We start from the raw sequence: 15948 nt of genomic DNA, 5'->3' as shown, positions 1-15948 counted from the left end.
TATCTGGATGTCTTATACATTAGTGTTTCACGGCATGATCCCAGATCATTATGCATTCTATAGAGGGGCATGATTGTCCTGCAGGCTGTAAATGATGAATCCATGATTTATCAGCTTGGGTGAGTTTCAAGTCCACATTTTTGTGAGTGAATCTGATCCCTTAAGACATGTCAAATGTTGTGGAAGATGATTCAAACTGCGGTTTAGGAGCTGAACTGCAGCTCCAACCAGTCCGACCAGTTTGTGGAGTTGTTGAGTGGAACATGAACGTGTTTGGAGGGATGGCTCACTTCAGCAAATGCAGAAACAATTTATATTTAGCTGGGATTTAATGAGAATTAGTCTGTATGCATATTCTTTATGTGATTTAAAGTCTACGTTTTTATTTTGCTCAATAAAACCATAACCATGGACTGAAGCATTCATTACTGCTAAGAATTCTGGGAGAAACAGTTTTTTGTTGGAGTGTTTTGTGTGTGGAACATCTTACGAGTGTGATGAGGAGGAGGATGGCGGGATGCAGGAAGCAGCTCTCTCCAGAGCTGAGCAGGCAGTGTAGCAGGAATCGGGTCCATGGATGACACACCGCGTACATGGCTAACACACACAAGCACACAAACCCAAAAGGAAAAAGATGTCAGCTTAATTTGACTCTAATCTTCCAGGGGTTATGGATGAAAGTGGCTCCAGTCTGACAGACTGCAGAGAACTTGAAGACATGTGGCAGGTTTGCAAAAAACAAGCATGAATTCTACAGCTCAAAATGCATGAATGGTTATTACTGAAAAGATACAAGAAAACAGAAAAAACATCCATCAACTTTGAGTCAGTAAATCCAAAATTCTGTTATTCGTTCACTTTTATCACAACACGACACATCTCATTTAAACTTCCTGTAAACATAACCCAATACTATATTCACTGTTGTGTGTTTAGTACCTGTTGTGAGATTTTTCCTCTTCAGGAAGCCCAGCAGGGATCTCAGACAGTTGATAGAGGCTCTTAACAGCACCTCATGTTTCTGAGAAGGAAGAGGAACAAAACACCTAAAAATGAGAAAAAAATCCAAGGATGCAGAAACGAGGAAAACAAACATGGCTAGATTTATTTTTTAATTGAAAAACTTGTCAATTTAGTGCTTTACCAAAACAGACTTTTTCTGCTCTTATGTTTATAACAAAATTCTGCAACACAACTGGGATTAATTGAAAAGAGTTCTCGTTCTTTCACATTATTATAGGGTTTCTGCAGTAACTTGGTAATAAGGGTTCCATATGAACCACCATGAGCAGAGAGGACAAAGATACATCCAGAAACCAAAGAGGGAATAAGGGAAGCAATGAGGTTTTAATAATACATGTGTCTCTCAGAGGCACAGCTGACAGTGAACACTGCGTAGGGTCCAGAGGTACTGAATCAGGCAAATCCACAGGACGGCCAATGAGTTATATACCTTAATCCATAGGCAGGGAAGAGGAAGCGCAAGTAAGGCATCAAGAGGATGAGTGGGCGGGAGAGCTCATGGGAGGTGAGGTGGCAGAGGTTAGAGCAAGCACAGATGAGAGACGACCAGATGAGCACACAGAGATGAATGGAGTCAAAATGAGAGCAAGGAGCAGGGAAGAGTCAGGCAGGGAGATGAAAGAGAACGGGGAGAGCAGAGAGGAGCAACGGGTGTTTGCAGGAGTGTGAGAAGGAATGAGATACAACAAGTGGAGAGGCGAGGGGCTGTGGAGCTGCAGTGTTTGCTCCTGCAGCTGAGCGAGAGCGTCGAGAGAAAAGAGGAAAACAGGAGAGAGGGAAGTCGTCCTCTTGCAGACTACAGAGCACTGAACCAGAAAATTCAGAGCAGCACCACAGTACCAGAAAAAAGGTGATGCTGGAAAGAATTAGCTATTCAACATCATCAAATAATATTGTTACATCATTTAAGGGAAAAACGATCTAAAGATATTTACATTTAGATTAGAAAATCATGGTCTTTCTGTCTCTGACAAATCAAGAGGATAGGCTCTGTTTTTGAGAAGGAAATCAGACAAATAAAAGAAAAATGTTCTTATTTCTAAATTTGCATGATTACATTTAACTGAAGTTGAATGTGAAATGACTTTTTCTCCAGCCACACGGGTTTATCTATGAACCAAAGGTGTTTTGGTGAAGCAGTTTTTGTACTGAAAACCACTATATTAACAGACACTGAAAATAATAAACGCTTTAAAATCCACATCTATCACCCCTATTATCTTTTATAAAACATTCCCAGTTGTCTTTTAACTACCCTTATGCTGTTTTTAACCAAATTTTAAAAAATCTGTCTATTTTTAGGGCATAGTTTCTGCAGAGCGGCAGGAATTTTCTTTATATATGTCATCCATCATCAGAAAAATGCTACAATAACATGTTAAAAATACTAAAAATACAAATCTAAATCAACTTTTTTGGCTTTTGACCTCTATAAATGGAGCTTTAAAAATGCTGTCTGTTAGTCCTTGCTACATTTTTGACAAATGAAACTTGTTTCATTAATGAAACATAATCTAAAACCATCTGTGTGCTGCCCCCTACAGGTTGAAACTGAGTATGACAGTTGAATTTTGTGATTGGTCAACTGGCGTAAGTCCCAGAAGTTTCATGGCATCATGCTCTGCAGCTCCAGTATAAAAGCCCCGCCCATCTTTGATTCTGAAATGGTTGGTTGTTATTGTGTTAGCTTTAGCATGGCTCGCAGGCGTATTTTCTTCAGTTGTCAAAAATCTACTGGCTTACACAACTTTCCAGTGGACTTGAAAGTTAGGTAACAGTGGCTGAGAGCAAATTGAATTGAATTCACCAAAATCTGACTTGTGATGATAGACCCTTTTCACGGTGATGTCACGTGAAAAGGTCTATGAACATTTCACTCAGGATTGTTTGCTTAATACGTTAAGCTTTATTAGCTATGATGCCAACATCATTTTACCACTCAGACACGGGTCCCCTTCAGTCTGGACCATGAGCCTCAGGAGAAGGTGGAGGAGAAAGATCCTCAACTTCCACAGAAGGTTCTGTGGAGATTCTGGCATCACTTTGCTCAGTACCACTCTCCATTACCTCAAGCTAACCTGTCATTAGCGATGCATTAAACAAAGAGTTTGTATCTTCTTTATTGCTCATTAGTTGTTCCCTATCTTTCATATTGTGAAGAGATTTGGAGAAATGTAGGAAATGGAATCCTTGGTTAAACTACAAAAAAGCAATTAGAATAGAGCAGGATATTGTGAATCAACAAATTCTTTATTTTTGTTTGAATACAAAATTCGAAGGAAATTGTTTATGTTAAGTCATTAGAAATTGTTTATAGGGTAAAACATAATTTAGTTTAAAAAATATACAGAAACTATTTACTTTAAGGGTTAGTTAGTATAATTTAAGAGGTCTAAATTATTTTAAACTGTTTAAAGTTTGGACCAATGTCAAAGTGAGATGTGTTTCACCTCACTTTTGGAGTTTAAACATTAATGTATAAATGATTACAATACACATATGTAAAATGATTTGATTTACTTGTATCTGTTTGCAAATTGCTTTTTTTATTATATCTATTTCTTTGTCACGCTGATCAGCATGGACTTTGTTTAGTTTTCAAGTAAAGGCATTGAATAAGCTTCATGAGCTTCTCCCCTTTCCTTTTTTGTTGGTTGTATGTTTATATGATATATTGTGTTAACTGTACAAATTGCAAACTAAACCAATAAACTTGAACTCGAACCTGATCCAAACCACACGTCCCTGCTCAGTCCTCCCTCTTTATTGCATTTTTCAAATTTGGGCTGAGAGTGCAGTCAGCCTCCAACTGTCCTGTTTTGTTTAATTTAACTTTTATTGCTATTAATTAGCAAACAAAGACTGATGGTGTTGTTGTGGTCTACTATAAGTGGCTGCTTTTTTAATAAAAAAGATTATGAGTATAAAATGGATTAGTGTAATTAAAATGTATTTATATTAAGTAAAACTATAAATTACATTTTTAGAGAAATACCCTCTATAATCCAGCGGGGAAAAAAAACAATTTATTTGTTTTTAACAAAAAAAAAGAATTATTCTATTATTGAAAGTCCAAGCTTTGATCAGTTTAAATGACTAGTCTTATGAAAACAGTTCCTCCTTTTTCATAAAAAGGGTTTTAAAATTTAAATTTACAAATAATCAAACTATTTCCTAAAAAAACAGTGAAATTATGAGCTTATGAAGTTAAATTTAATTGATTTATCCAGTTATTTGACTAATTTACCACTTGTTGCCCATTTGTTAATTTACCTAAAGAGATTTATACACAAGAACAGTCATTTTTCCTATTTCCTTTGTGTACTCTTCTTTTCAAACAACACTCTTGAGTTATAAGCTCTGGCTCCGCCATCCTCTGGCCGTGACTTCCACGACGGTGACTTCCACCTTCCATTATTACGCACAAATGCACCGCTGGGCGTTCTGTTAATTCATGTCCTCCATAAACAAGAGGAGTGGGAAACGCTGCGGTGCATTGGTAGTCTCTGCAACAGCCCACTCATTCTTATCATGATGTAAAATCCATACTGCACTCATGGCAAATCAAGAGTGAAAAGAAGTGAGCAATCTGCACAAGCACTGACAATTAGACTGTATAGCAATTGGATTAACGGCTCAAATCTGATCGAGCAACCGCTCTGACCTGCCTCTACTTGTTTATTTCTCTCCAGTCTCTGCACCACAAGATGTGCATCTAAATCCCAAACAAATTCACACCAATCTTTAGCATCGATTATCCTGTTTACTATAATTGCATCTTTATTCCGATCCATACCTAAATGAAAAACAAGACTCCACCCAAACTTTTAAGTCCCACTACAATCATCTTTTTCAGTTGTCTTTTAATTCTAATTCTGTTGTTTTTAATCAAAAAAGAAGGTGTTGTTTTTAGGACATAGTTTTGGCAGGAGTTCATTAGAAATTGATCTATGAGTTGGTGCGGTGTAAGCCTGCTCTAATTTCCCATCATCCATTTTACACTCTCTACTACTAGCCTCACAACTCCAACCTAATATTACAGGGGTGCAACAAATATATAGCTAGCAATGTTGTAGGAATCCAGCTGAACAGTTCTGAGACAGATGCCAGTTTAGACGAGGAAAACAAGTACATGCAGGGATCTATTTGTTTGCAACTGGATGCATCACACATCTTTTGTCTGCTCCTGATTTACAGCAAACTGAATAAAAATATACACTGAAATAAAATTTTAAGCTTAATTTTCTTACCTCCATCATGAGAAAACTGCCACATAAACATGTTAAAAACACCAAAAAACTTAAGAAAAACTCAAATCTGTCCAACCTGCAAAATGAATGCACTGAGAGCGTTCAGGAGGCCCATCGCTCCTTTGAATCCAAGGGGGTACAAAGCACCATCTTCAATCTCCAGCGGTTGAGATCCCACCAGTCCAGGACCAGAGTCCAGAAGGACTACAGGTGAAGTCAGGTCTGCATCAAGCAGGGCCTGCAGCAACCTCAGGCAGCTCACTAGGAGAAGAAGAAAGAGACAGTGGTTAAAATAGCAAATGAACATCAGAGAATCTCGGAATAACTTGATAAAGAGAAGAGACAAAAGTCAAGAGAAATGTTGCATGGAAAAAAACGAGGAAGGGAGCTGGTCAGGTCTAATGGTGCTGAAACTGGAGGCACGGAGGAACCGGAATGCTAAAAAAGTTTGAACTGATTTTGACAGGGGGTGAGGGCAAGCAGTTAAAGATGTCAGAGCCAAGTGCGGAGTATGGGAGGCAGTGAGAGACAGCGGAGGGAGAAAATCTCAGCAGGACTGAGGGAAGGAGAAAGTAAGAGAGACAGGTCCAAAAAATACTGTAAAAACTCCAGCATGAGCACAACCAACCATCTGAAACACACTTATGCCATAGACTGAGATCAGAGCTCTCCGAGGGGAGGAGGGGGGGCTAATTAGTGGCAGCAGAAAACAGGAAGAAGAGGCAGAGCAAAGACACAGAAAAGAGAAGGCTGGAATGGAAAACTCAAGGGAGGCGAAAACGGAGAAACAGATGAGTGAGAAAAGACAGAAAGAAAGGGGGGAGACAGAGAGACGGGCTTGCCAAAGGAGGGAGCCAATACATCAGTGAGACCCTGGCAGGCCACTTATCCAGCTGACAGACAGAGACACAGGAGCAGCAGGGACGATCTGTCTACAAGAGCTGGAGTGGGATGCGGGCCACTTAATATAATGACTGTGTGAAACGCGGGCCTGGGGTTTGGTTAACTCTACTGAAGATGACTGACAATCACTTTACCCGCGCGGCAATGAAGTCACAAAATTGAGGAGAAGCCCATTAGTAACCTTGCGGTACATGGAAGCTGCAGCCATAATCAGAGATACCTGTCACTAACCCGCTCCTGCTGATATATAAGGAGCCGTGATCTTATGTAAGCTCTGCGTTACACGGCGGCTGATGGACACTGACGAGGAGCAGAAACTCACAGAAAAGATGAAAAAATTAATTAGAAGGAACTTGAGGGAGAGTACGTTTATTAGCAAACAGCTCAGGATTCGACTTATCTGCTTTCAGCATGAAACAAAGGCTTTAAAAAAACAGCACAACAATGAAGTTCATGTTTTTTACCCAGTAGGAGACTTTCTGTGTTTCTTTTCTGAAGAAGGAGTCGATGCACTGCTGTGTCAAGACTCCAGCTGATGCTTTTACAGACCTTACACATTAGAGAACAACAAAGAGAGACAACATGGAAAGAAACTTTAACCAGATTAGGACTAAATGGATTATCTGTGGAGGATGTGGAAAAGGCAAAAAATAAAAAAAAAAGGATTCTTTTGCATATCAAAGCTGATTTCCATCAAACAGAAGGAATTGCATGTATCATATCGAGTGTGGCAATCTGAATTTCTGCTTTGTTTGCCCTTGACTGCACCTTGATGTTGTGTCGTTTAATCCAGCAGCTGTGATAAGAGCAAAGCTGTACCTGAGCGGAGTGAGCACGCTGCAAGGTAATGAGGGAGGACAGGAGTAGATGGCCGCTGCACTGCAGCGCCAGAGGAGGACATGCTGATGGAGGGAGGGTCGGAGCAGATGAGATGACTGCTTGCAGCTGGTCCATCAGCCCGCCGTTGGAGAGCAGCATGGAGACAGCTGGGATGGAGAAAGCGTGCCGTCGTTACACATAAAGCTGTGTGCTGCTGTTAGAATAACAGATGGTCCTGGTGACTGCAGGCGGTGCATGCAAACCACAGCACACCTTCACTTCACGTGGATTTCTCCAATAACTGTCCTTACTCATGCCGCCAAGCCGTTTCTATCTTTCTATCTATTTATAGCAGCAGGAGCTGGAAAAAGAAAAGAACCACCTTTATAGGTCTCTTTAAGGGCATTCTGGGGTTTTAGTTCCTTGCAGTTTTTAGACTTAGGTATTCTAACTTTGATCTTCAAGACCCCCTTCAAAGAAAATTGTGGTTTTGGTGTTTTAACATGTGGCATTTTTCTAATGTTGGAGGACATATACTATGAAAATTAGGCTAAAAATGGATTTTTGAGTATTTTTTTTATTCAAATCGTTGTGAATCAAGAGCAGATGAAAAAATGCAGCATGAAAAGAAACTGTTTTTTTTATGTAAAATACGCTGGGTGGGAAAAGGATCTCTGCTCCGCTCTATTTTAAAGCAGACAAATAGATCCATGAACATCTTCACCAATGAGATAGCTCCAGGCCACCAACGAGATAGCTCCACGCCACCAACGAGACGAGATAGTTCCACACCACCAACGAGATAGCTCCACGCCACCAATGAGACGAGATAGTTCCACACCACCAATGAGATAGCTTCATGCCACCACCGAGACGAGATAGCTCCATGCCACCAACAAGACTGAGGTCATGATACTGGGTTCTAAACACCTGAGTGATGCTCTCTCAGATCAGATAGTCTCCCTGGATGGCGTAAATATTGCCTCCAATTCTCCAGTCAGAAACTTAGGGGTTTTATTTGACCAGGATTTATCATTTAAGGCTCACATGTCTCAAGCTTGTAAAACTGCACTTTTTCACCTACGCAATATAGCTAGGATCAGAAATATGTTATCTAAAAGTGACGCTGAAAAACTCATCCATGCATTTGTTACGTCTAGACTGGATTACTGTAACTCTTTACTATTAGCATGCCCGAAAAGTTCTTTAAAAAGTTTTCAGCTTGTCCAGAATGCAGCAGCAAGATTGTTAGCAGGAACTAGTAGAATTTGATCTGGATCAGTTGAATCCAGGATCAAGTTCAAAATCCTTCTGTTAACCTATAAGGCTCTGAATGGTGTGGCCCCATCCTATATTAGAGATCTCATAGTTCCTTACCAACCAATCAGAACACTTCGCTCACAAAATGCAGGACTGCTTGTAGTTCCTAGAATTTCTAAAAGTACAGTTGGAGGTAGAGCATTCAGCCATCAAGCTCCTGTTCTATGGAATAAGCTCCCAGCTCATGTCAGAGAGGCCAGCACAGTTTCTACCTTCAAAACTAGCCTTAAAACATTCCTCTTTGGACAGGCGTTCTGCCAGGCTAGCTAGTAATCAGACAATATTCCCTTTCCTGTGGTCCTTGTGAGGCTAGATTAATAAATTAATATTGATGCGTTTAAATATAAATTTAGATTTTCTATCATGGTTATTATTCAGATCAGCTCTGGGGTTCTGTTCTCTATTCTCATTTACTTCTCTCTTCTATTCTTTATTAACTATTGTATTTAGTTCTCCATGCTTTTGTTGGTGCAGTTCCATTCACATGTTGTTCTTCTTTCCCACTCTCCTCTGGGGAGCGGGAGAGATTTCAGATCCCCGGTGGATCGCCCACGCTCCCACTCTTGGCCGTGGACCACGCCCCCGACACCATCCAGCATCTCTGAGTGAGAGTGATTCCTGCTGGGTCGTCTGTCCTTCTGCTCCTGGCCATGGACTGCACTTCTGCTTCATCTTGACTATGGACTTAATCATCACTCGTCCCTCAGCTCTATCTGAATGAACTCTTTTAGATACGTAGTTGTAGAAGCTAATCTTTCTTTAACAGTTCTGGCATCGCCTGTCCGTCCTGGGATAGGATCTCTCCCTCACGTGGGAATCCCTAAGGTTTCTTCTTTTTTCCTGACTCAGGTTTTTTTTTAGGAGTTTTTCCTTACTGGGAGGGAGGGTCTAAGGGCAGGGATAACCAGTTTTATTTGGTCTTGGTTTTTAACTATTGTTCATATTTTGAATTGAATTGAAGACGAGATAGCTTCACGTCACCAACGAGATGAGATAGCTCCATGCCATCAATGAGACGAGATAGCTCCATGCCACATACAAGATGAGATAGCTCCATGCCATCAACAAGACGAGATAGCTCCATGCCACATACAAGATGAGATAGCCCCATGCCATCAACAAGACAAGATAGCTCCATGCCACCAACGAGACGAGATAGCTTCACGCCACCAACGAGATGACATAGCTCCATGCCATCAATGAGACGAGATAGCTCCGTGCCACATACGAGATGAGATAGCTCCATGCCATCAACAAAACGAGATAGCTCCATGCCACATACGAGATGAGATAGCTCCAAACCACCAACGAGATAGCCCCATGCCACCAACGAGACGAGATAGCTCCATGCCACCAACAAGATGATATAGCTCCATGCCACATACGAGATAAGATAGCTCCAAACCACCAACGAAATAGCTCCTCGCCACCAACGAGACGAGATAGCTCCATGCCACATACGAGATAAGATAGCTCCAAACCACCAACGAAATAGCTCCTCGCCACCAACAAGACGAAATAGCTCCACGACCCCAATAAGATGAAATAGCTCAACACTACCAATGATGTAGCTCCACACTACAAGATGAGATAGCTCCATGCCACCGATGACACGAGATAGCTCTACACTATCAATGAGACGAGATAGCTCCACGCCACCAACAAGACGAGATAGCTCCATGCCACCAACAAGATAAGACAGCTCCATGCCACATACAAGACGAGATAGCTCCATGCCACCAACGAGACGAGATAGCTCCATGCCACCAATGAGACGAGATAGCTCCAAGCCACCAACAAGATAGCTCCACGCCACCAACGAGATGAGATAACTCCTTTCCACCAACGAAACGAGAAAGCTCCATGCCACCAACGAGATGAGATAGCTCCACACTACTAATGAGATAGCTCCACACCACCGACACGAGAGAGCTCTGCACTACCAACGAAACGAGACAGTTCAATGCCACCAACAAGATAGCTCCCGCCCAAAATTCAGAGGTGAATTTTGTCATCATCACTGCTGTCATCATGCAAGAACTATGTCCTAGCCAACGACAAAGGTTTTTGATTTAAGCTAAAAACTGCATAGTCATAATTAAAAGACCACTGGGGACTAGGGATTGCACCGAATATTCAGCAAACAAATGTATTCAGCTAAACATTGCAAAAAAACAACATTCGGCTTCAGCGGTAAAGAGGCCGAATAGTGGCGTGTGGCGCAATTAACGTGCATCGACAATCTAAATGTCGGGTATATAGAAATATTTCAAACACTCATAAAAGATCTGCAGTTTGCAACGGTTTCAGAACTAAATTGTTGCGATGGGGTTCATTGGCAAAAACCTTTACAATATCTGCGTTAATTAGGTATTTAAGAGCTTAACAGCATGAGGAATACGAGAAAGAGACAGCTGCGGGAGCTAAAAGTAAGGCAAAAGGACGGTAAGATGTGTTAGAGGTACTCTTTCTGTGTCTGACGCGTTTGAAAAGATGGAAAAATTCACAAGGGATAGCTCCAAGGCATACGGAATAACGAAAAAGGTTATGGAATCAATTTCTATTTTGGGATGTATACAGCAGAGGTCAGCAATCAGCATATGTTCAGATTTCTTATGTACTTTATTAGGGGTTTGACAAAGGCACTGTTGTTAGTGTTTTGTCTGTAAAATAATTTTAAGATATCTCACATGTCACAATTTTACTTCTTTTAATTATGAAGCTGAATTACTGTTCTTGACAAATGTATTCTGGCCCTAGGATAAGTGTATGAGGTTACATGCACACACTTAAAGATAATGATCTGTTAGAATCTATATTTTATTTGAAGGCCTTGCCTTATGAAATGTACTAGCACATTTACTGGAATGGTTTGAAGGATAAAATATGAATGAATGAATGAAATGGTTTATTTCAAGCAATCTGGTCATAATACATAAAATAACATATCAGTGAATCACAAGTAGATCACTTGAAAAGGGAGTGGAAGGAAGCGAACTTATATAATCCCACCCCAGCTCGACCATATCACTTTCTCTACATGAATTATCAATATCCGGTTATTACTGCAATATTTCAAAGATAAAGAAAAACTCAACATCCTCATTTGATATTTGGCCACTATTCTGTATTTGGCCAAGCGTTTTAATTATTATCGAGTCAAAAATGTTCACTTGTGCCTCCCTTCTGGGAACACTTTTGCGATAGATCGAAAGATGATCGGAGTTAGGATTTAAGTTGAAACATTAATAACAGACCAGTTCTGTTAAATCAAATCCCACCACAACCAGTTTTTTTCCCCACAGCCTACTCTTATTTTACGACTTGTTATCCTCGTCGCTCATTTCATGACAACCCCGTCTTGTTTTTGCACCTTCATGTTTAGTGACTCTTTCGTTTTTGGAATCCCTGCCTTGGCAGCGCCTCAGGTTTTGTTTCAGTTAAATAAAAGCTCCTTTGCTTTTATGTCTGCCTCCTGGCTCTGGAGTTTTGTCTTTTATTTTAGTTCTCGTCCCAACTGTAATAGAAACACTTGAAGCTTTATGAACATTTATCTCTAAAAATAAAGGTGAGGCAACATTGCTATGAATTTCTACATTTAATTAAATTGAAAATAAACTACTGTGCTCACTTGCAAAGTGATAATTGGGTGGTTACATAGAAAAATTAAAACAGTAATCCAACCGAATTTTGTGGAGGATATGTCATACATTTGCAAGCTGTGGATCTGCATTTAGAACATTTTTCACCTTTTCTTTGTCAAAGCAGACGCAAACACTGTTTAGCCTGAGGCAAATGCAACGGTGAACTCACAAGTAATGAAGAAACAAACAGTCAATACAAATCAGCACTGCAGGAGAAGTAGATGAGCCATTCTGCAGGAATAACAGGTTTTTCCACCCAACGGTCTCCACCAGAACCGCCTTAAGAACCACAGACCAGTTCATCACTGACCCCTGCTGAGATTTTGATCAACCAAAAAAATCTAACTTATGATAAACTAAAACATTTTCAATAGAAAGAATTTTTAACTTTTTTTGTGGTTCATCGATTCTGTTTCGGTCAACAAATGAATCTTTCTTAAAACAGTTAAAGACTCACTCCCATGAAAATAGTTTTTTTAACATGTTCTTGTGGCCTTTTTCTGATGATGGAAGACAAATATAAAAAAAATAAGATTACATTTGCATTTCTGAGTATTTCTATATATAAATCGTGAATCAGGAGCCAACAAAAAATGCTATTTAAAAAGATTTGTGACACAGAAAATACGCTGGTTGGGCTACAAGCTCCCTGCTCCACTCCATTCTGATGCATCCACTCACTGACAAATACATAAATGTACGTCTTTGATTTCCTCATCAGACCTGACATCTGGCTCAAAACTGTACTGCCGGATAGCTCCAATATTGATCGCCATTTTTGTTGCACTGGTAATGTTAGATTGGGGGTGTGAAGGGCTGTAAGCCAGTGGGGGAGAGTGTAAAAAAAAAGGAATGATGGGAAATAAGGGTTGGCTTACTCTGCGCCAACGGTCCCGCCTATAAATTGGAGGCAATTTTCTAATGAACTCTTGTCACTATGCAGAAAATGTGTCCTAGAAAACTACAATTTTTTTTTTATTTTGGAAAAAAAAACGGGCGTAATATAGGTAAAATTTCACTAGGAACACTTTTACAATAGATCAAAAGATGATCGGAGTGGGAAACTCATCTAAATACTAAAAATAGAAAATGTCTTTATTTTTGTGTTGACTGTGATAAAAGTTTAATGCATAAATGCTTAACTCCTAATAAAATGTTGCAATTTTTAGTTTTTAAAAAGTTTTTAATTTCCTCATTTTTGATAAAAGTCCTAAAAGCCCCCTTCCATCTTTATTTTTCTCTATTGTAAAATCATTCCCAGTGGTCTTTTAATTATGTTTACACAGTTATTAGCTAAAATGAAAAACCTTGTGTTATTTCTAAGGTGTATTTTCTGCAGGTGCTCATTAGAAAGCAAGACTTTTTCCCAGTTGAGTCATAACTCTGAGCTTGTTCAAACATCTGGTTTGAATTAGGACATACTCAGAAGCGCAGTTTAATCTTAAACTCTTTCTACATGTCCAACATTTTGAGAAAAATGTTCTGAGAACATATTAAAAACACCAAGAACAAGATTTTCATTAGAGCGAGTCTTTAATAAGAAGCTCATGAACTTTGGGGTAAATATAAGGGAATTTTTCTTGGAAGTAGATGACGATTAGTTAGAGCTGCTAGAAAGAAAACATCACTCTCCAAACAGAAATGTTTATAAAAAATGGTGTGTAAATCTTTCTTTAAGATTAACTTTATGCTAGTTATGCTATAAAAACAACAAATCAAAAAGATCTCTGAACTTTTATCATGCGGGTGATATTTACACACAGAAATGTAATGATGAAACTGATCCTTTTGTGGAAAAAAATGAGAAGTTCACAGATAGGAATAAAATGAGACGTGAGAAAGTCAAAACGAAAAAACATCTAGTGTGATTACAATTTCCTTTGAGCCTCAGTGGAACATAGATCAAGATGAGCCTCTCATTTCTGTCAGTCTACTGACAGAGCACAAAGTGGGAGGCACTGAGGGGCAGAGGAGTGTGTGGAGGATGCTGACAGGCAGAGGAAGCAGGAAAGTTCCTCACCTCTGTCGGTGCGGTGTGCAGGGGACAAACTCAGGCAGCAGTGCAGGTAGTTGAAGGCTGGCAGCAGACTCTCTGCGTTCCAAGGCTTTAAAATCCCCACTATGCTGCTCACTAACATACAAACAAACAAATCCCTTTTAGAGATGAATCTATTTTTGTAGCCACAATTATCACTTTCATGTTACAGGATTGAACTTCTCTCTGAAATGACAGAACTGGGGGAGTTAAAGTGTGTGGGCACTCTGTAAGTAAGGGGAGGATGGAAACTGATCGGTGTAGTAGTGTCTGCTCTACGTTGTACCAGGTGGTGTGGACAACAAAGATCAGAGTCAAAACCTCTCAGTTAAATGGAAAATATTTGTTTATAGCCATGAGATGTAGGCTGCGCAGGAACCACTGACAGTATAAGAGAACTGGACTGAGTGACCCCTCCCTCCTGGTGTTCCAGACAGGAAGTACCTGCTGGCTCCACAAAGTCAAAACCCTAAAGACTTCTATAGAGAAATAAACAGCTATTAGTCAGTCATTCTATTTGTTAGAATAACAATTCTTGCTCTAATACCTTTTTTAACATGTTCTTGATAATCCTATTTTTTTCATGGTATGTTTTTTTCATTATAAGTGATTCAAGTTATAAACTGATCAATCAGATTCATAAACAAAACTATGTGGAGCCCCCCACACTGAATGTTTAAAATGTTTGACCGATTCTTCCAAGCCCACTCTCAAGTAGTTGGGGTATGGGCATCTAACAAGATCACTCCTGATTGGCAAGAGTGGTTGCCATAGAAACGTTGATTCAGATATACTCGAACCAATTCCTGCTTACTAACATTGTCTGGCTCCAACATGGCAGCGTCCATATCAAGAAAAAATGGTGACTGAATTGACTTGATTTCATTGGAGTCATTTTTTTTGGTTGGCGTTATACTTCAGTCCAGTTAACAGAAACAGTCAATGGTGGGAGCAGATACCACCAGGGACATGAGGCAGAAATGAGCTTCCTTCCCAGAGGAGCTGGAGATTCCCTTAAGCCTTTGTCACAATTGCCTTTACGGGGGAATACGGGGTGGATGAAAAATGGACAATCTGTGCAGGGCATGCAGGTAGACGTAAAATGTTTGTGCACATTTTTCTATACGGAAATGCTGTGAGCAACAGGTCCTATATACAAGGGTAAAGTACGGGTGAAGTAGATGAGGCGCAGGCATGAATTTTTTCGTCTTGTCAACCCCATATCCAGTGGACACCACAACAGGTCCATGAGTGCTGTTCATGTGGTGTGGTTTTTTCGTGTTGGAAATTAGCCAATCAGAGTGTGATTTGTGTGGGCATCCTAAGGGCACTGATGTATATCCTGCACACTCCGTGCGTGCAGCATTTGCATTTCGTCAGTAAGGAACCAGTTCCTGCATCATAGTAACAACTAGGGTTTGGGATAAAGGTACCATGTTGTATGTCAAACGTGCATGTATCTTACATTATCCTCACGAATACTTCACGATACACTTACCACACAGACGTCATTCGTCTGTTTCATTTTTTATGACGCCCCTTGAGGTGGTCGTATGTATGGAGTCAAATTGAGGCCAATATTATTTGAAACCCAAATAAAACTACTTGAAAAGTGTTTGGCTAAAGACCCTAATTGACCCCAACTGACCCTAATTACCCAAGTTCTCAGAGTCAGTGAATGCTCTGGGATTGAAGTTACAACCCTCATCAGTTTTGTTTGGTTCTTTGTGTTTAGCCAAACACCAATATTTTTTTCAAGTTGCTTTATTTGAGTTTCAAATAATATTGGTCCCTTACGAGTCTCATGGGAACTGCAAAATACATTTGGGTTCACCTTAGGATGCGACTGCCTCTGCCGACGACCCTCTATGGACACGGGAAACCCAAACCCAACGCACTCTTACAGGTCAATTCTCTGAGAGTGCATGTGACTAAGGCTTTAGAGAGGGGGCGG

General features: G+C 40.1%; 1 protein-coding gene across 5 annotated transcripts in view; it reads right to left on the bottom strand.

Moving 5' to 3' along the window:
* LOC112146933 (meiosis inhibitor protein 1) overlaps nt 1-15948 on the bottom strand; it is an 80619-nt gene that overhangs the window by 14563 nt on the left and 50108 nt on the right. For 2 of the 5 annotated variants that reach the window (XM_024273010.2, XM_024273009.2), the window contains exons 25-30: nt 13980-14090; nt 6996-7162; nt 6641-6725; nt 5350-5534; nt 940-1021; nt 491-597 (exon numbers count right to left, since the gene is read on the bottom strand). In XM_024273010.2, coding sequence (XP_024128778.1) covers nt 491-597; nt 940-1021; nt 5350-5534; nt 6641-6725; nt 6996-7162; nt 13980-14090 — 737 coding nt within the window. The remainder of the gene's footprint in view (nt 1-490; nt 598-939; nt 1022-5349; nt 5535-6640; nt 6726-6995; nt 7163-13979; nt 14091-15948) is intronic. The other 3 variants (XM_024273011.2, XM_024273012.2, XM_036213353.1) reach the window with 3 other exon arrangements.

This window comes from Oryzias melastigma, linkage group LG8, assembly GCF_002922805.2.
Source record: "Oryzias melastigma strain HK-1 linkage group LG8, ASM292280v2, whole genome shotgun sequence".
Classification (NCBI taxonomy): domain Eukaryota; kingdom Metazoa; phylum Chordata; class Actinopteri; order Beloniformes; family Adrianichthyidae; genus Oryzias; species Oryzias melastigma.
This window is presented reverse-complemented; position numbering and strand designations above follow the sequence as displayed.